Genomic DNA, 21,050 nt, shown 5'->3' with positions numbered 1-21,050 from the left:
ACTTACTTGGCATGAGTAACACTATAAAAGAAATTAAATATACATGAGAGAGGGTCTATGTGAAGAGGAGGGTCCCCATTGGAGGGTGGTAGCAAGGCCGGACCGGCCGGACCAGCCGGACCGGGCATTGGGCGTTTCCCTGGGAGGCTGGAAAGGTTGGGGGGGTATGTTACCACAAAAAGACCTGCACATTAGCTCAAAGTTATGCGCATATTGAAAAACCATGAAGTGAGCAATTGTCTCAACATAATATAAACTTCTTTTCACTTGTACTTAAGTAGTCTATTTACTTACTTATATAACCATAGGGGATGATGGACGGGGTCAGACTGATTTGCATATGGCCATGTCTGAACTGGGGTGGCGGAGCGAGCTAAAGAATGGTGATGAATTAAACCCAGATCAGTTGACTTGGGGTGAGTGCTTGCAATGTTCAACACCCAGTCCATCATACCCTTTGGTTTTGCTTTGTTCGCCCTAAGTTGGCAGGGTATGCTCAGACATGGGTCCCTTGCTCACTTTGCCACTGGATTCAAGCTAGCCTGGCTGATGACGGCTGATTAGCCAGAAACCGGTCCCAGGATGCTTGTTTCCGGTCCAGGGAAGACATGGCTTGGCAGTTCGGGCTGGACTGTTCCCATGAGGCACAGGGTCAGACTGATAGGCATATGGCCATGTCTGAACTGGGGTGGCGGAGTGAGCTAAAGAATGATGGATTAAAGGCAGATCAGTTGACTGGGGGTGAGTGCTTGCAATGTTCAACACTCGGTCCATCATCCCCTTTGGTTTTGCTGTCTTAAAAAACAATAGCATTAGTTATAAAATGTGGGACACAATAATATGCCTGAAAGCAAAAATATAATTTGGGATTTGGTACATATTGGATGAATATTGGATGAATATCAAACTGTAGAAGGGCTGACATAAGTAAAGGACAGTATTTAAATGCTAAGGTATTAGTAGGCTGATCTGAGAGGTTAATAATAACTAAACTAATACATTATTCATGCTATCATATAAATTATTTCTAGGACTATGACAAATATAACATAATTAATTTTGAGATTCATTGGTCCTTACATTGATAATTGTGGCCATTATTGAAGTATGCCAAATAGGATAGGAGTGGGTTTTATTTTACTTTTAATCCTTAAATTTCTGTAGAAATGTAAGGTAATTTGTGTAGAGCACTGTTTCCCAAACTGTGGGCCATGAGCTGATATTTGGTGGGTCAATAAAGTTCAAGCAATAAATAAAGATGCCTTTAAATTCTGTATTTATCTTTTCACATTTGCTGCACTTCAAAGACAGAGGTCAAATGTCAGGCTGAGTCTTCTGACAAATTGCTTTTTTTGTTTCTCAACATGGTGTAAGAAATTAGGTTATTGTTTGGGGAAGTGGAAACCCTACACAAGACCAACCACAGTCCTTGCCAGGGTGAAACACAAAAATAATGACATTAACTTATGCTTAACCCTCTGGTAGCTTAACTTAGAGGCACTGAGTTAGGTATGCAGCAAACAAACAGTAATAACATGTAAGCACAACACATTAAAAATCCCACACCGATTTAGGAAAATAGGGTAACCTTTGTTGAATACAATGACATGGAAACTAATTAAATCCAATGAGTAGAACCGGAGTTATGAATTTTTAACGTTTTTCGGGAAAACTAGCACCCAAAAGATCATAGTACCAACACCTACCATCCAGTCGTGCAACATCAGGTTAAATTCGAAAGTTAAGGCCTGCTGTGATGGAGCGCAGGTCGGCTATACTAGGTGGATTGGACCCGGTTTTGGCTTACCTATGGACTTACAAGCAACTTTGAGGAAAAGTTCCTCAGAAGGTAAATCTCAGTGGCGCAAGGCAGCCGGGGGTATTTGAGAAGAGGGCATCATCATCGAGGAGTGGCTGGACAAAGACCCAGTGAAGATTTCCACGTTCAAACTTTTTGGGAAGTCAAAAACCTCCAGTGGGACAAAGTTGCAGGCTACAGCCGACAAGGGCTCCTCTAAGTTAGATACCATTGCTCAGAGGTCCCACTAAACAGTATTTACTACTACCGAGAAGACTGTAGCTGGTGCTACTATGAATTCAGACCGATCGTCGATGCAACTTCGGCGGATCAGGAAGAAGGTAGGTTCGGGCTTTCTCTCAGTTCCCAGATCACATTTTGGTGAAAATGTTTGTAAGTCCCAACTTTTATGGTTAATCGAGAGCAGCACCTTCAACACCACAATCAATTGTCCAGGACTGACTGGGCACCACTTGATGGGTCAGATTTTAAACCAGCATGGGCAGGTGCAGGGTTCACGTTCTCTGGAGATCATTATTTTCCTCTAGCCAGGCAACTAGACCTTGGGGTCAATCTGGCAGTCCTAAATTCAAGCAGCAAGGAAGGCTCCAAGCAGCTGGTCAGTCCTCCGGTATTAGCAGGGAAGTTCTCTAAGCTACAAACCAGGCCTAAAGAAACAGCAGTTTTCTGAAGTACAAGGCAATCCTTCTGGTGTCTTACACAGGGCCAGGAGTGTACTGGAGAGTTGGTCTGATGGAACAACATTTGTACCAGGTGCCAGCCTTTGAAGTGGGGGGAACAAAAACATGGTGTTAGTTTTCTTTGTGTGTGGTGGAGGCTGCTCCTATTGAAGTGCAAGTGGGACAGGCAACAGCTCCGTCCCCACTTATCCTTTCAGGATGGCCCATCCTGCCGACACCTTAGCCTAGGCTTTCCTGTTTTCAGTTTCTATTTTTGGTAAATTCTGGTGAGGCTTTTTCAGTTTATTCAATACCTTAAACAACAGTGGTTATCAGTGTTTACACTTTTTGGTGCCATTAAAAGCAGAAACAGTGTTTTTCCGGTGTTTATGGAATTTTAATTTAATTGTAATTATTGCTTGCTTTCTGCACTGCTAGTGCATGTGTATAGGTAGTGTGTGCACAGGATATATGAGGACAAAATACATTTTTACTGCACCAGAATGGACTACTAAGTCAATAGCATTCTTCATTAACTCTGGATATTGTAAAGATGCTTTCAGCATACCATCTAGCAAGTGACAAGGATCTCTTACAGGGAAGCACTTCAGCTCAGGTATCGATTTTGACAGGCCATCATACAACTTGTTCATATACATAGCTGAATTACTGCAGATACAAAAATATCACTCCAATCTTAATTGAACTTGGTAGGAACTTTTTTCAGCAGCATTCCAAGTGACAATGTGTTCCATGTTTACCAAACGCCTGGTGTCATGTTTTCACCACTATCTCAGATGCTTGCTGACAACATTCTTTTCACATATACCTGTCACTACATCTTACATTGAATGTTTGAAAACTGGAGTGTTTGGCAATTCACTTACAATCAATACTGACTCACTAGAAAGGGGGACAGATGTATCAAAGGATTTCACCCATTCTCTGTCTGTGGTTAAATGTGATGCTACATATTAGGAAAGATTCTAATGAAACCAGACATTTTACCTATCAGTGAAGTAAAATGTACCCAAAATTTCAAATATGATTTTGATATTTCCCGATTCTCTACAGTTTATAAAATAACTAAATAAGACCTAAAAATGCATCTAAACACTGCATCTTTAGACAAAAGACCACACACCTAAAAAAAAGCAAAAGGAAGAAGAGACAATGTTTCAGTGACATCCCTACACAACAAAACTCAAGCAGAATAATGTTTGCCCAGTCTCTCTTGATACTACCTTGTATAACAACGTTACATTGTATTGGCCCCTTAAGGACGAAATAAAAATGACTCTTTCACTCATCTTTTCCTTTATTTGAATGGCACTTAGTTTGTGGTTGCAAAGGTGTTTTTTCAGTGTTTATATGATTGCACCAGTGATGGCTATTTTCCTTTTGGTGGGGTTTTATCAGTTATAATAGGTTTAAACCTAAAACCAAATAGCCTACCTTAGCCCTATTGTCTTACTTCCTCGGAGGAACACCTAAAGTCTAACAACAGAGTCATGTGACTCGGTACACTGGCAGCAGGCACCCAATAGTTCGTAAAAGAAAATGCAAACTTTCTAAAAGTGGCATTTTCAGAACTCTGACATAAAATCCAACTTTGCCATTAAAAGGGATTTTAAATTACAAATCTTTTGATAATAAACATAACATCTCTACCTATCAAATTTAAATGTAACGAGTTACCCCAATGTTATCCTATTGGAAAGGTAGGCCTTTCAGTAATCAAAAACATATTTAAGACACATCTCGTACTTTTTTTTTTTTTTTTTCAAAAACCTTTATTCTTTTAAATCAGTGACACAGCTATTCAGCCGACAACCCGGAGGTACGGCAGCTTTAGAAACACAACACATGCGAGCGTCCACATTTCACTGACAGGAGAATCAAAGGTTCTGTTTTAAATAAACACAAACCCAAACCTAAACACAAGCAAGGCGATAAGTACTGAAAGCACAAAAAGGGTTCCCATCAGGGGGAGCGAGCCCCATTTCGTCCATCAGACACAGGTCTATAGTAAGGGAAAGGAGGGGAAGTCAGAGACTCAAGAAGACAAACACATACCAGCAAGGAGTACAAAGCCGGAAAGAAAGCTAAGGGGAGAGCTGCTCCTCAGGCGGGTCCGGGTCTGGGGGCGGGCATATGCCCCCTCTGTACTGGTTCCATCGCGCCCATACAGAGTGCCATTTCCGAGGGCACCCTCGAGCACAATACACTGTCTACTCCCTAAACATGCTCCAATCCATGTTTTCCATCCACTCTGTCAATGTAGGAGGCCTAGTAGAGCCCCACAGGCGAGCGATGTTGCGCTTGGCTACCATGTTCCCTAGGGTCACCCACTGAGTCTGTGCCGCGTCGTGGTCAGTAGGACCCCAAACATTCAGGAGACAACACCGCGCCTCCGGCTGCATGACGATGCCTGTCACCTCCCCCATCACATCGTGGATTCGCTTCCAAAACTCCATAATCGCACCGCATTCCCAAATAATATGTAGGAAGGTGCCCACCATACAACAGCCTCTCTTACATAAGCCCTCCTCAGAGAAACCCATATGGACCAGCCTGGGCCCCGTCACGTAGACCCTATGGAGTATTTTAAGCTGCACCAGCCGCAGGCGCGCGGGGATCGCAACCTCTTTGGGAGAAGAAACTGCATACTGCCAATCCTCATCATCTAGTTCGAGGCCATCCCTGGTCCATTGATCGCGCAACCCTAGAAGAAGATCCACCCGAACATTAATTAGTTTCTTATAAATGAGCGAGATTGTACTCTCTGGCATATGGCCATCCAGGATCCGGTCCTCTAACGGAGAGGACTCAGGCACCTTCTCCCCCTCTACAAGGACTGACCGCAAGGCGTGGCACACTTGAGCGTAGCGGAAGAACTCCGTGCTCCCTAGCTCATATTCCTTCTGCAGCTCCTCGAATGACTTTACCCTACCCTTAACCAAAAGGTCTCCAACCCTGGATATACCGATCAGGTCCCATTTCTCAAACCCTTTTGTATGCCAAAGCTTTCCCAGAATATCGGAGTCAAACAGAGGGGTGGCAAGGGTAAGCTTACCAATTCCAGCCCAGTGAATCCGTCGCCACCTTCCATACATGCACGGCCACCCTGGTGGGCCCCGTAAGGGTTAAGTCCGACGACTTCGAGTACAACGCTCTGTGGTAATTACCCCCACGCAGCAACCATCGGTCCATGGCGTAGCCGGGGCTCAGCGCCGGACCATATACACCATGGTTAATCGCGCTCAACTGAGTGGCCCAGTAATAACGTCGAATGTCTGGAAGCGCGATACCCCCGTCATACCACGGAAGCGTCAACTTAGCAATCGCTATGCGCGGGCGCCCTTCCCACAATAACGCGCGCTGGTGGCTTTCGACCTCACGGAAATAACTGGCCGGGACCAAGTCAAGGGTATTCTGCAGGGCATAGAGGAAACGGGGAAGAGACATCATTTTAAACAGGGCGGCACGGCCAAGGAGGGAAAGCGGCAACCGCCGCCAGCCCGCCACGTCCCGTCGCAGGCGTGCCAAGGTAGGGAGCAAGTTCTTCTCGTATCTTAAAATGGGGTCGGTGGAAATATAGATCCCCAAATACAAAAAGCCCTGCCGGGCTATCTGGATCGAGCAGTTGCGCGGGACAGGCGGGACATCCCCACACAGGACATACAAGTATGACTTCCCCCAATTAATGACAAGACCAGAGTTCCTACCGAAAGAAGTCAAGACGTCGCAAACCACTATCAGAGATTTCTTAGGCGAGGTGAGGTATAGCAGAATATCATCGGCGTAAAGTGAAATACGGTCTTCGTGGTCAGGCGACCAACGAATCCCACGTATATCCGGGTGCCATCGTATCCACGCCGCCAGCGGCTCAAGAGCAAGGGCGAACAACAACGGCGACAGGGGACAGCCCTGCCGGGTGCCTCTCCCGAGCTCGAACGGTGTCGACGCCCGCCCGTTCACCACGACGCTAGCAAGAGGCCCCTCATAGAGCAACCTCACCCAGCCTACAAATCCAGGCCCAAAGCCGAACTTGGCTAGCACAGCCCACAGGTATGCCCACTCCACCGTATCGAAGGCCATCGTGGCATCGAGGGACGCCACAATAGCCGGCTCTCGCATCGTGCCCGTCGAACAAGTTACTTACCTTCGGTAACGATGTATCTGTAAGAAACATTAGTTAGTTAGATTCCTCACCTTAGAATATCCCCAGGCGTCAGACTGGATCCGGAAGATTTTTCGTCAGCAATACCCCTTGCGCGTCGCTAGGCGTCGTCTGCGGCTCCGCGTCCGTCATCGGCGTCATGCGCCGGAATGACGTCGTCGGAGTACTTAGACGCCGCCCTCGCGCACTGACGTCAGTTCTTGTACATAGCTTTCCGTGCCAGGAACGCAGAGCCATGCAAAGACCGACACTGGTGCCAAAAATAAAATCTAGGGGCCTGAAAAGGACAACCTTAACCCTAGATGTCAGTTCGCAGAACGGGGAGGATGGGTGGGTCGGTGAGGAATCTAACTAACTAATGTTTCTTACAGATACATCGTTACCGAAGGTAAGTAACTTGTTCATCTGAAAGAAACACGTTAGTTAGATTCCTCACCTTAGAATAGATACCCAAGCAATACCATCCCCGGTGGTGGGTCTGCGAACCAAGATCACACCAGAAAGTCCTGGAGGACAGAACGGCCAAAGAAGCCATCCCTCCGGACTTGGCTGTCAAGGCAATAATGCCTGGCAAACGTGTGTAACGAAGCCCACGTCGCCGCCTGACAGATGTCCTGCAAAGGGACTCCCCGTCCCAAAGCAGTAGTAGCTGCTGTGGCCCGAGTAGAATGGGCGCCCAGCCCAACAGGAGGGTCCTTTTTTGCCAAAGAATAGCAAATTTTGATACACAAAACGACCCACCGAGAGATGGTCCGTTTGTGCACAGCTTTCCCCTTCTTAGCGCCCACGTACCCAACAAAAAGCTGGTCGTCCACCCGGAACTGTTTTGTGCGGTCCAGATAAAAGGAGAGCGCACGTTTTGGGTCCAGACGGTGGAGCCTCTCTTCCTCTTTGGAAGGATGCGGAGGCGGAAAGAAGGTGGGCAAGGTGACAGACTGCCCAAGATGAAATGGAGTCACCACTTTCGGAAGAAAGGAAGGACGAGGCCGAAGGACAACCTTGTCCGGATGAACAGAGAGAAAAGGAGGCTTTGAAGATAAAGCCTGGAGCTCACTCACCCGTCTAGCCGAGGTGATGGCTACCAGAAAAGCAGTCTTAAGAGTCAGAAGACGAAGAGGACAATTGTGAAGAGGCTCGAAGGGAGCGCACATCAGGAATGTCAAGACCAGATTCAAGTCCCACTGAGGCATTACAAAAGGGACAGGAGGGAACGTGTGAGTAATGCCTTTTAGAAAGCGTGTAACCACAGGGGACTTGAAAAGAGAAGGCTGATCAGGAAGCCGCAAGAAGGCAGAGATGGCAGCAAGATAACCTTTCAGGGTGCCCAGGGCAGAGCCCTGCCGGGCCAGAGAAAGAAGAAAGAGGAGAACCTCAGAAAGAGGGGCGGAAAGGGGATCCACAGCCTTTGCTGTGCACCATGCCACAAATTTGTTCCACCGGCAGGCGTATACCGTCTTTGTGGAGGGACGCCTGGCTGCCAGAATGATATCACAGACTTCAGGAGGCAAGTCAAATGGCATCAACTGCCGCCGCTCAATCTCCACGCATGGAGGTGGAGGCTGGACAGGTTCGGGTGGAGGACCGTCCCCTGCTGCTGCGACAGAAGATCCTTCCGAAGGGGCAGACGTATCGGGGGATCGGTCAACATACTGAGTAGCTCGGGATACCAGTATCTTCGTGCCCAATCCGGAGCCACCAAGATGACTTGGGCCCGGTCGTGCCTGATCTTCTTCAGCACTCTGGGCAGAAGTGGTATAGGCGGAAAGGCATACAACAGACCGCAACTCCACTCGTGACGAAAAGCGTCGCCGAGCGAGTGCCGCCTTGGAAATTCCAACGCGCAGAACTGCTGACATTGCGCGTTCTCTTCGGTGGCGAATAGATCTAACCAAGGCTCTCCCCACTGCTGAAAGAGACCTTGCGCCACTTCAGAGTTCAGACGCCATTCGTGATCCATCATGCACCGGCGGCTGAGTTCGTCCGCTCTGGCGTTCAGAGAGCCCGCCAGATGTTGAACCACTAGGGTGACGCCCTGGTGTTCCAGCCACGTCCAGAGGCGCAGAGCCTCCTGACAAAGGGTCCACGACCCCACCCCGCCCTGTTTGTTGCAATACCACATGGCGGTGGTGTTGTCCGTGAACACCTGCACGACACTGCCCCTGACAGAGGGAAGGAAGGCTTTCAGTGCAAGTCGGATCGCTCGCAACTCCAACAGGTTGATGTGGAGACGAGACTCCGCCGGAGACCAGAGGCCTCTGATCTCCGCCTCTCCCATATGGCCACCCCATCCCAGGAGGGACGCATCCGTCACTACGACATGCTCCGGTTGGGGAAGGGAGAGGCTCCTGCCCATGACCCAATCGCGGTCCGTGAGCCACCACTGCAACTGTTGTGCAGTGCCCTCCGAGATCAAGACATGGTCGGACAGGTTGCCGTGATGCTGGGCCCACTGAAACTTTAGGTCCCACTGCAGAGCCCGCATGCGCCGCCTGGCGTGATGCACTAGTAGGATGCAGGAGGCCATCAGCCCCAGAAGCCGCAACACTAGCCTGACCGAAACCCAGGATAGAGGCCGAAAGATGGGAATCAGGGCCTGTATATCCCGGACCCGCTGTTCCGGTGGATAGACCCGGAACTGCGCCGAATCGAGAACTGCTCCGATGAAGAGGAGCTTCTGAGAGGGACCCAGGTGTGACTTCGGCACGTTGATGGAAAATCCCAGCAAATGCAGGAGATCCGCCGTAGTCTGGAGGTGGGAGACGACTGCCTGGGGCGAGCCCGCCTTCAACAACAGTCGTCGAGATAGGGGAAGACTGGAACCCCTGATCTGCGCAGATGAGCTGCGACCACCGCCATCACTTTCGTGAACACCCGAGGGGCACTGGTGAGGCCGAAGGGGAGCACGGTAAACTGAAAATGCTCTTGGCCCACCGTGAACCGCAGGTAACGCCGGTGGGCCGGCAGGACAGGGATATGGAAGTATGCGTCCTGCAAGTCCAACGCTACCATCCAGTCTCCGGGGTCTAGGGCAGCTAGAACCTGAGCCAAGGTTAACATCTTGATCCTTTCCTTTCGGAGGAAGGCATTGACGTTCCGGAGGTCCAAGATGGGGCGTAGGCCCCCTTTGCCCTTCTTGGGAACCAGAAAGTAGTGGGAATAACAACCACGACCTACTTCTGGACTCGGAACGCGCTCGACGGCCCCCTTGGCCAAGAGGGCCGAAACTTCCTCGCGGAGAAGATTCAAATGATCCCCCGAGATACGGTGGTGCTGCGGTGGCATGGCTTGAGGGGTCGTCTCGAAGGGGAGGGAGTAGCCCCTTCGGACGATTTGCAGCACCCACCTGTCCGATGTAATGGACCGCCAGTGGAGCAGGTGATGGCGAACTCTGCCGCCCACTGGCGTGGAATGGGCCTGAAAGCTCGGACTAGGAAGGCTTTGAGGCGGATGCTGCCGGGGTGGATGTGGGCTGACCACGTCGTCCTCCAGATCCGCCACGGCGGAAACCACGTCCGCGACCGCGCGCAGGTTGGTTCTGCGGCTGGTGGCTTGGCGGACGTGAGGAGGCGCCCCTTCCTTGGCCACGAAAGGGGCGAAAAGCGGAGGTGTGCGCCCGCGGAGCCGAGAGGCCCAAGGACTTGGCCGTAGCCCGGGAGTCCTTAAAGCGGTTCAGCGCACTGTCCGCCTTCTCACCAAACAGGCGAGTGCCATCAAAGGGCATGTCCATGAGGGTGTTCTGGACATCCCCGGAAAATGACGTGGACCGCATCCAGGCGTGGCGGCGGAGCACCACCGTGGTGGAAATCGCCCGACCCAGCGAGTCCGTGGTGTCAAGCCCACATCGTATGGCGTGCCACGCTGCATCCCTCCCATCGGCCAAAGCCTGGGTAAGACGTGTCCGGACCTCCTCCGGATACAGGGGCAGCACGTCCTCCACCGTATCCCACAGAGAATGAGAATAACGGTCCAAGAGACAGGCGGTGTTCAAAGACCGCAGGCCCAAACTAAGGGACGAGAACAGTTTCTTGCCAAACTGCTCGAGTCTCTTGGAATCCCGGTCCGGCGGAGCGGTCGGGAAGGAGGATTGGGAGGTAGAGGCCTGGATAACCAGACTCTCGGGGTGGGGTGTTGGGACAGGAAACTGGGGTCGCCCGGAGCAGGGCGGTGGCGCCTGGCAACGTTCCTATCCACAGGAGGAACTGTGGAGGGCTTGGACCAGGTGCCCTGCAGAACGTCAGTGAGGGCCTCATTGAACGGCAGCAGAGGCTCAGTGGAGCTTGCTGCGGTTTGAAGCACCTCAGTGAGGATGTTAGTCCTCACAGCCACGGCAGGCAGCTCGAGCCCAAGGGCTGCGGCCGCCTTGCGCAGCACCACAGAAAATGCTGCACCCTCCTCCGAAGCCACAGTCGGAGGAGAAGTGAATCCAGTGTCTGGCGAGGTATCCAGACCACTGGCCTCCCCCAGTTCATCTGCCCAGTCCTGTGAAAGCTGCGACTGAACAGCCATAGGGTCCTCGAACCCCTCCCAGTCGCCCCCGTCTTCCGATTCCTGATAAACAGGAGAAATGATCGGAGCCGGACTGTAGAGATGATAGGTCTCAAGCGGCGCCGGACGCGGCGTCGGTCGACGCCGTACGGCGCCGGGTCCGGAATAGGGCTAAACTGGGGTTGGACGCCGTCCGGAGTCGGCACCGAAGGCGTCGGCGTCGGCGGCACCAGAGGTGTAGGCGTCGCCGGTGGCGGCGTCGGTGGTTCATTCGCCGGCGCCGGTGGAGGAGTGGTTAGGTCAACCGGCATCGACGGGGGCCCAGGCATGGGCCCCGCGGGGACCTGCGGCGTCGAGACCGGAGTCGTCGACGGCGCCGGGGCCGAAGCCGCCGGCAGGCAAGGTCGCCCAGTCGAGTCCGCGTGGCCCGAAGGCGCGCCAGCGGGCGTCGACGGCGGGGCCAGGCTCCTCATGGCCGAGAGGAAGGCACTGACCTCCGCCGGCGTCGCGTTAGTCCCAGGGACCGGAGGGTATGGGGACGGGCGCGGCGCCTGCGGCTCCGCCGGAGCCGCGGGGGTGGAACCACCCGGACCCTCGGCCGAGTCGCGCGACCGGCGAGGGGAGTCCGAAGAGCGATGTCGCCTCTTGGACTTCTTAGAGCGTTTGGACTTACCCGACGACTTGGAGCCTGACGATCGATGGTGGCGTCGGCTAGGGCTCCGCGAGCGATCCTTGGACCTCCTCCTGGACCGGGATCGCGCACGACGCGGAGCCGAGTGGCGAAGCTCGAGAAGCTTGCGGGACCGCTCCCGCCGAGCCTTCGAAGTCAGGGCCTGGCAATCGGAGCACGACTCCGCGTCGTGGTCGGGGCCTAAACAGTAGAGGCACCGGCGGTGGTGATCGGTCACCGACATCAGTCGATGGCAATCCTCGCAAGCCTTGAACCCAGGCATCCTACCGGAACCAGATGTCGACAGACAAGGATCAAAAGTGATCAAAAAAGATTTAGTCAAAAAAGACTAAAAGGGGTAGCTCTCCCGGATCTGCGCTTACTGGCGCGGAAAAAAGAAGAACTGACGTCAGCGCGCGAGGGCGGCGTCTAAGTACTCCGACGACGTCATTCCGGCGCACGACGCCGACGACAGACGCGGAGCCGCAGACGACGCCTAGCGACGCGCAATGGGTATTGCTGACGAAAAATCTTCCGGATCCAGTCTGACGCCTGGGGATATTCTAAGGTGAGGAATCTAACTAACGTGTTTCTTTCAGATCTAGCAATTACTCCATGAAGGCGTCTAAGATTCAGTGCAGTGTTACGGTGCGGGATGAAGCCCGACTGATCCGGGTGGATCAAGTCGCCAAGCACCCGGACCAGGCGGTTAGCAAGGATCTTAGCAAGGATTTTCGGCTCGGCGTTGAGAAGTGATATCGGCCGATAGGAGCCACACTTGTCCCGGGGCTTACCGTCTTTATGTATTACCACAATCGTCGCCAGCCATTGATCAAGCGGAAGAAACCCATTCACCCGCGCCTCCACGAACATGGCGCGCAGGTGAGGAGCCAACTTATCCGGACGAAGCTTATACAGCTCAATCGGCAAACCATTTGGGCCCGAGGCCTTACCGGAGCGCAACGCACGGATAGCACACGCCACTTCGTCTACAGTTATATCTCCATCGAGGTCATCCCTATCAATGGCAGAAAGGCAAGGCAGAGCGATATCACGCAGAAGGTCACACGAGTCCTCAGTCGGCCTATCCGAAACCGAGGTGTATACCGTACGAAAATAGTCCGAGAAACACTGAACTATACCGTCGGGGTCAGTGACAACCTCTCCCCCATCCATCGACAATTCCGGCACCACTCGATTAACACGCTCTTTTTTATCCAACCACGCCAGCAATTTCCCGGCCTTATCACCAACATCGTACAATCGACCCTGCTGCTCCCTATTGAGGGTCTTGGCAGCGTTCGTCACCAGATCCCTATATTCCAATTGCTTCAAGCTCAAATTATGCAGTGTGGCAGTTGCAACATCCTCTTCCAAGGCCACTTCTAAAGCCGCTATCTCGTCCTCTACTTGTGTCACCTCGGCGTCTCTCCGCCGCTTGGCGGCCACTATCAAGGAAAGGGCCTCCCCTCTCAATACAGTCTTAAAAGCTTCCCACAAGGACACCGCAGATTCAACTGAACCCTGATTATCTTGAAAATAGTGATCAACTGTCTTCAGCAACGCACTGCGCAGCTTGGGGTCACAAAAGTACCAGGGGTTAATGGGAGCCACCCTGCCCCCCACCACCCGGCCAATATCCAGACGGGCCCACACCGGTGAATGATCAGATATGCCCCGTGCCATGTGCCTAGCCTCAGATACCAATGAGGCGTGCGCAGCCAGAGTGAGCAAGTAATCAATCCGAGAGAGACTCCCGTGGGCCCTGGAATGAAAGGTATATTGTCTCTGAGTGGGGTGCCGTAGCCTCCAACAGTCTACCAGGCCAAAAGTATCTATAAAGTCGGGAAGCCACATCTGAGCACCCCCGGTGTCCCTGGGCGGGTACCTATCGAGCATTCCAGATCCAACCGCATTGAAGTCTCCTCCCACCACTAACATCCCTTCGGGGAGTTCCAACAAGGCCTTGCCCAGATCAGCAAACGTGGAGGCCTGCAGGGCAGGGGGGACATAAACAGAAACCAATACCAACGTTCTGCCCTCCCACCTCCCCGCCACAGCCACAAAGCGCCCCCTGTCATCAGCGATGGTAGAGTCAACCTCAAATGGTAGGGAAGCTCTAACAAGTATGCCCGCACCCCTGGAGCCCGAGGAGAACCCCGAGTGAGCAATGAATCTATAACCCTTTCTGTTAAGTGCAGAACATGTATTCCCTATAAGGTGGGTCTCCTGCAGGAGGACCACATCTGGCGAGGTCCGTTTCAAGAATTGCAGGACTATCCCCCGTTTAATACGATCCCCTAAGCCATTAACATTCCAGCTGATTATGTTTAAGCCCCTATCCCCCATCCCCAAACACAAAGAGACCTCCACCCCCCCCGGAGAACCATGATCGGACAATACTGACAACAATTGCTACGCCTTGCGAAAAAAAAACAACCCCCAACAACAACCCCAACATCCCGAATCCCCCCCACTCCCTGCACCCCTGCGTCAGCTTACAAAGCCCCCCCAACTTGCAGTGTGCCTGTCGCCCTATCAAAAACAAATCTACAAAAAGTACCCCAAGGGAGGAAAGAGCTCCTATCTTCCCCCCGCCGCCCTCCCATTACTGCAGTAGGGTGCGAGTCACTGTCCGGGGCTGAGTCAAAACAGACCGACACCGGAGGTATCACTTCTGTCCATCCCGGTCGCCTTCCGCTCCATCCACGCGGTCCCGGCCGGGCTGTCGCCGAGGGAGCGCATCCAACCAGTCCCCTGCCATGTCCGGTGATTCGAAGAAGAAAGTCCGATCCTCATACACCACACGTAGCCTGGCGGGGAAAAGTATGGCGTACTTCAGGTCAATCTCCCTAAGCCGCCGCTTCACCCCCAGGAAACTCTGCCTCTGTTTCTGCACCATCTGGGTGAAGTCAGGATAAAAGCTCACAGAGGCATTCTGAAAAGGCACCGGGCCTGTCACCCTCGATGCTTGCAGGATAGCGTCTCGATCCCGAAAATTAAAGATCCGGGCGACAATCGACCGCGGGGGGGCTCCCACCTTAGGCCGTCCGCCAGGCACTCGGTGAGCCCGCTCAACCGCAAAAAACTTGCCGAGGCCCTTAGGCGCAAGATGATTCACCACCAAGTCCTCGACGAGTAAATCCACGGAGAGCTCCTCTGAAGTTTCCGGGACCCCACTAAGGCGCACATTGTTGCGCCGGGCCCGACCTTCAAAGTCTTCGAGCCGGCGGGCGGAGAGGTCATTCGCGGTTCGTAACTTACGAACCTCAGCCTGGAGTTCCGAGACATCGTCCGCGAGGCCAGTGGTCTTGAGGTCCAGGGATTTGACCCGCTCATTGGTTTTGCCCAGGTCCGCGCGAATCAAGTTGACATCAACCAAAATCATGTCCACCTTGTGCGCCAGGGCCTCGAACTGTCGCCCAATCGAAGATTGCATCCAAACTATCGCCCCCTTGATATCCTGCAATGATCACTCCGAGGCTGGGGATGAATCGGCCTTCTGTGCTTCCAGCGACTGTCCCGATCCACCAGGCGACCCCTTCTGCTGGGCATAGCGATCCATATTGTTGGATTGGGTATAGCCTCCCCGCCTGGTAGTCTTAGACTTCGGCTTGTCTGCCTCCGATTTCGTCGACATCTCGAACAGCAGGGCGGTCAGTCGCAAAAAGACGTCCCTCACTCAGCCAGAGGAAACAGGGTCAACTAGGACTTCAGCAGCCAGCCAGGGTCGAGTGGAGGTCTTCCAGATAACAGGGGATCGGCACGAAGCACTCCCAACCCAGAGCAAGCAAAGGGCGAGAAAGCGAAAGTGAAAGTGCAGCGGCACCCGTCCGCCAGTTCACACCTCCCAAGGCCGCTGTTGTTCAATTAGTGGCCGGGCATCCTGCCAACGCAAGCCCCTGGCATCCTTCGGAGGTAGGCCGCAATCTTCCGCCATGCACAACTTCGGTCCCCGGTGGGCGATCTTAGCCCGGACAACGTCAATCGCCCCAGCTGTGACTCATCTGCAGGATTCCGTGCATGAAAATCAGGATTTAGGACAGGATGATTGCAGGAGGGCGCGAGGGTCGCGGGAGCTCAAGGCTCACGCGGCCATCTTGGTCAAGCGCTAGGCTCCTCCCCCCATCTCGTACTTTTTAAATACAAAGCACCCTGCCCTGTGGGCTGTTTAGGGCCTACCCTAGGAGTGACCTATGTATTAAAAAGGAAGGATTAATCCTGACAAAAGGTTCAAATTGGCAGTTTAAAACTACACTAAAGGCTGCAGTGGCAAGCCTGAGACACATTTTAAAAGGCTAATAAAGTGGGTGGCACAATGAACACTGCTGGCCTTTTCGTAGCATTTAATTTACAGGCCCTTGGTAAATGTAGCATTACTTTACCTGGGGCTTACAAGTAACGTAAATGTGACAATAAGGTGTAAGCCAATTTTACCATGTGTAAAGAAGAGAGCCTAAGCACTAAGTCACTGGTTAGTAGTGGTAAGGTGCACAGGTCCCTAACGCCACCAAAATTCAGAGGACAGGAGGGGAGAAGGCAAAGCATTTGGGGGTGACCCTGCAGAGAGGCCGAGTCCAACACACGGGGATTGGCGCTTACAAATTCTTCTTTCTTTCGGGTCAGACAAAGGGAAGTAAAGTGAATTGAATGATTTGACAATCTTGCTTGCTACAGAATGTGTGAAAAGAAAGGATGTAGGGTGTCATTTATGTAACTCAGAACAAAATGTAAATACTGTACACATTCAGTAGTTAGGAATGAAGCACATTTTTTGTAATACTGAAGTGTGATGGAAACAGATTTTTATAAGATCATAATAAATCAAGACACTTGATATGGTGATGCACCATGATAAATGCTCATCGAATCCTGATTTCCATTTGTGAACAGTATAGTTCTATCAGTAAAACTGTATGTTTGTACAAATTTTGTGACAATTTCAATGAAAAATGTGCCGTTTGTAAATGACTGTGCGCTACCACACAATGCTTTAGTTACACAAAAAAAAATCACCCATCTCATATCCATTAATGCTAGGTGGGTCGCAAATGTTTGTCACTCTAAAAATTGGGTTGTAGTTCTAAAAAGTTTGGGAAGCATTGGTGTAGGTAATTAAAAGTCATATGCTGTAAATATACATGTTAATAACATGGGATAAGCCTGCCTTTGTGATAAATGAATCCCAGGAGAGCTTTAGTAAGGCATTTCAGCCCACAGGAAGTGAATATACACTGCAAATCATGTCCTGGGGGAGAATTAAATATTTGAGGGTTGTGATTAATGAGGAAAATATACTTTTATTGAAAAGAAAGTTGATGTGCGAAAAAAAGCCTTCCTGTTGGAGCTGGAAGGTGAGAGGACTAGCACTGTGTTACTGCTGAAAATAAAAACACTAAAATGTATGTGTTTTCAAATTAGTGATGCAACTTGTGCAAGACTATAGTGTGGGTGTAGAAAAGGTGGCTAAAATATGTATTCAATTTGCTGTGGTAAAAAGGAACTAACCATTCTCTTATTGAATATTGTATATACACATCAGGAGAATTCAATGATTTCAACACAGTAACATATATGTCCTTGCAAGTAACTATTCATTACTTACTTGGTCAAAGTTATACAGAGCAGCATGCAGATTTGCCATCATACCCGTGGGCGGCTCATTGGTTATTTTGACAGAGTTCTCCAGTATTCCCTGAGGAATGATGTGCTCCTCTGGCGTGGAAGCAGGTTCAGCACTTATGAAGACGCGGTAATCATTGTGACTTCCTCTGCTGTACTGCTCAATAAGCTTTTCTAATGTTCCTAGCCATTTGGCTACCAGATGGACATTCTGTTGAAAGACAACAGTTATATTAATATATGAATATTCTTTGTTTTATTAAATGCCTTGATATAACTAAGAAACGTTATACATATATATGCCGTGCTAGTAATACTGTGAGTCACCGTTCCTCTCCACACTGAACAATGTTAACAGTACATTACACTCTGTTCATCTGCATATATCTGTAGGATTAAATATATATCTATGGAATGTTTACGTACATGCATATAATATGTGTATGCGTTTATATATGTATATATAAATATCAACACTTCTACTCTGGGTGCAGAAAAGGCTGCCAACATGCCGTAGTTATAATCAAATATTAAAAATTATTGTCAGACCTCTGCCATAAAACATTTCGGGCACTACTGCAGCCTTGCTCACATAGTGGAGCCGCATTTTAAAACAGTGCTTCTTAAAGTACCTCAGTGATCATAAACGTGACAAACATAATACAGCATTGCTTCTACACAAGTATCAATTATTATATCCACCAAAGTGTTCATATGTTAAAAATAAACGTAAAAAACTTCCTACAATGCAATTGTCAATCGTGGAATATCTATTGTCAATAAATATACATTGATCTTATCTTTTTGAAAGTGAAATGTCTTTTATTGTTTCAGTTAATGAAAAACATACAATATCGAAAATACTTAGCACCCTCTATGTCTTAAACTTTTTAGCAAAAGATTTCATAAGAAAATTATTAAAAGGTGATTTCATGAGAAAAGATACAGTTTTACTGACTTTCTAAATAAAAACAAGACATAGAATCCTTTTAAAACCCATCTAAGGACCTTCCCTAACATATTCAACCAAAATACATGGTCCAATTTGTATTTGCAAAGAAACGGAGCTTCCATTACAACTTATTTCAGTCCCAATATTGGAGTCAACAGTGCAATTCCTGCTACCACTTCTTATTTGTTCATAACTGAGGGACTTAACATTATTTGGTACTTGCAAATTATTTTTGGTCCATATTCATTATTATCTGTTCATACTGCATCAAAAATGTCATCACCTTACAATTTAAATGGGGATCCGTTGAGTCCAAACCCTTGATTATTGCAGATCTACAAGACCTAATCTCTCTATCATTAAATGCCTTTTTCAAAAACCACGCCTAAGTTGACTTTAAACGAGCAAATATGCAAATATGATGAATAAAGTCTTGCTTTTATGCACCACATAGTGAGCATATTTTAGGCCCATTGTATCTCCATTTGGGCTGATCCGCTTAACTTGGTAGGAGCCCAAACCTGGTGGCCATGAGTTTCTGTTTTAGGTAGTATGAATATGCTGTGTTCAGATATTCATCCGGTTGTAATTTTGTGTAGGACTGCATTACCATCCAGGCATGAGATCGCTTTGCAAATTTATTTTTGTCCTCTAATAATGAATGTAATTTTGCCATTTTATTTGCCACCTTACGAAAAACAGGAAAAAAGGGGGATTGTGCCCAGAGATCTTTGGACTTTGTTTCTTCTAAGGCCAATTTAAAAAACTTTCCATAAATAGAGTGCTGATCTTGTTCCTGGAACCTGACACAAGGCATCGTGTATGTCGTTCGCTCGACTTAACCAGATTTTGTACCAGCTTTTGACATACGCATAGGTTCTCTCAATCCCTTGATGAATAAGGCCAAATACTCCACTGTCTGCATCAATTTGGCAGCCATTACGGCTAACAGTGGCTTTAAGGATGGAGCCTTTAGCTTTTCTGAAAGGGCACAAAATGCGTTGATTAAACCATTACCTTCTGTTTCCAGATAGTGTTTATGTTTTTGGAAATGTAAACGATCATCAATGTACAGCCCTAGATATTTGTAGGTATTAACTACCCCTAACGTTATTTCTCCCAGCCTGACAGGGAATTTGCGTCCTAACCGCTTTGCAATAGTCATCGTTTTTTGTTTTCTTTGTGTTGATTTCCAAGGCATTGTAATTTGCAAATGTTGCTAGCTCGTTTAATGACCTTTGTAAGCCAACTCGTGTCAGGCTGAGTAAAACTATATCATCGGCGTAGCAAAGATGTGTTATCAGTAATGGGTCCAGAGTTGTGGGTGAGAATTTGTCTCATTTAGTCTTATTGAGAGTTCCGCCATAAAGAGATTAAATAAATGGGGGGCTAGTCCACAACCTTGCTTTAGCCCTATTGCTGTATGGATTGCCCTTGAAATTCTTGTACCAGCTGTGATTTTTATTCGTGTCCAAGTTCCAGTATACAATTTAATTATGGCACGCAATAATAATTCTGGAAGACCAGTCTTCTTTAATTTACACCACAGTAGACCTCGCTCTATGTTGTCAAACACTGCTTTAAAATCAATAAAACAGAGCTGTAATTTTAGATTCAGACATTTATACCTTTCTGCAATCATGGTCAAGGCAAGTATATTAGTTGTTGTTCTGAACCCCTTACGAAATCCTGTGTGGTTCATAGGAATCAACTTATTTTTAGCGGACCATTCCACTAGGTCCCCCAGGATTAAAGATGCGTAATATTTCGCTTTCACATCCTTTAGTACTATAAACCTATAATTTACAGGATCCGATCTGTCTCCGCCCTTGAATATTGGGTAATTAGTGCACCTTTCAAACTCATGGGCAGATTATTCAATAATTTTGCCTCCATAAAGAGCCCTGACAGAGGGATCGCCCAGTATTCATGGTCACTTGAGAAAATTACCTGAGGTATTCCATTTGGCCCCGGGGCCCCATCCCTTTGACCTGATTTTATTATTTTCATTATCCTATCAGCTACCTGGAGTTTGCAATCCAACGCTATTTGGCAATAAATGATTTTAGACTGTTCATTGGATGTATATTGAGACTTAGATTCCAAACCAATATAACTGTTCTTATTATCACGACCTGTAGCTTTTTTAAAGGTGCTACTCAAGTAATTTACCCAGTCCGACTACGTCACACATGCGTTGTTAATAATTTGCAAGGATCCAGTCATTCCATTTATTATTTTCCAAAACGCTTGATTGTTCGATTGTTTAGCACAGAAAAGAAGCTTTGTCCAGAACTGCTCCAGGTTCGTTTTTTGATCCAGATTTGTTTTTTTTATATTCTTTTGAGATTTTTTATATAATTCCTGGTGCTCACATCATTATTTATCCTATTCTTTCTGACCGCCTTCCTACTTTCTTAACCTAATGTTAACGCTTTGTTTGAAAGTTTCACGGTCTCCTTGCTTCTTTTCTGTTTTACATAATCCTTTTTGGGTGCCAGCCTCATGAACTTTGTAGTAAAAGTTGTTCCAGCCGAACATCTTACACGCTTCAAGTTAGTTGTAGATAGGTTACCTATCACTGTGTGTGCTCCCTGGTACTTATGAAAATGTGTTCCAGATGCTGATATGAATGTTCGCTTTGTGTTGTATATTTAATC

The 21,050-nt window shown here is 49.0% G+C and overlaps 1 protein-coding gene across 1 annotated transcript in view; it reads right to left on the bottom strand.

Moving 5' to 3' along the window:
* Positions 1-21,050, bottom strand: part of DNAH11 (dynein axonemal heavy chain 11) — a 3,007,685-nt gene that overhangs the window by 373,859 nt on the left and 2,612,776 nt on the right. Inside the window, exon 74 of the mRNA XM_085631597.1 lies at positions 17,422-17,649. Coding sequence (XP_085487723.1) covers positions 17,422-17,649 — 228 coding nt within the window. The remainder of the gene's footprint in view (positions 1-17,421; positions 17,650-21,050) is intronic.

Source organism: Triturus cristatus, chromosome 10 (genome assembly GCF_964204655.1).
Source record: "Triturus cristatus chromosome 10, aTriCri1.1, whole genome shotgun sequence".
Taxonomy (NCBI): Eukaryota; Metazoa; Chordata; class Amphibia; order Caudata; family Salamandridae; genus Triturus; species Triturus cristatus.
Note: the sequence above shows the minus strand (reverse complement) of the source record. Positions and strands in the feature narration are given on the sequence as shown.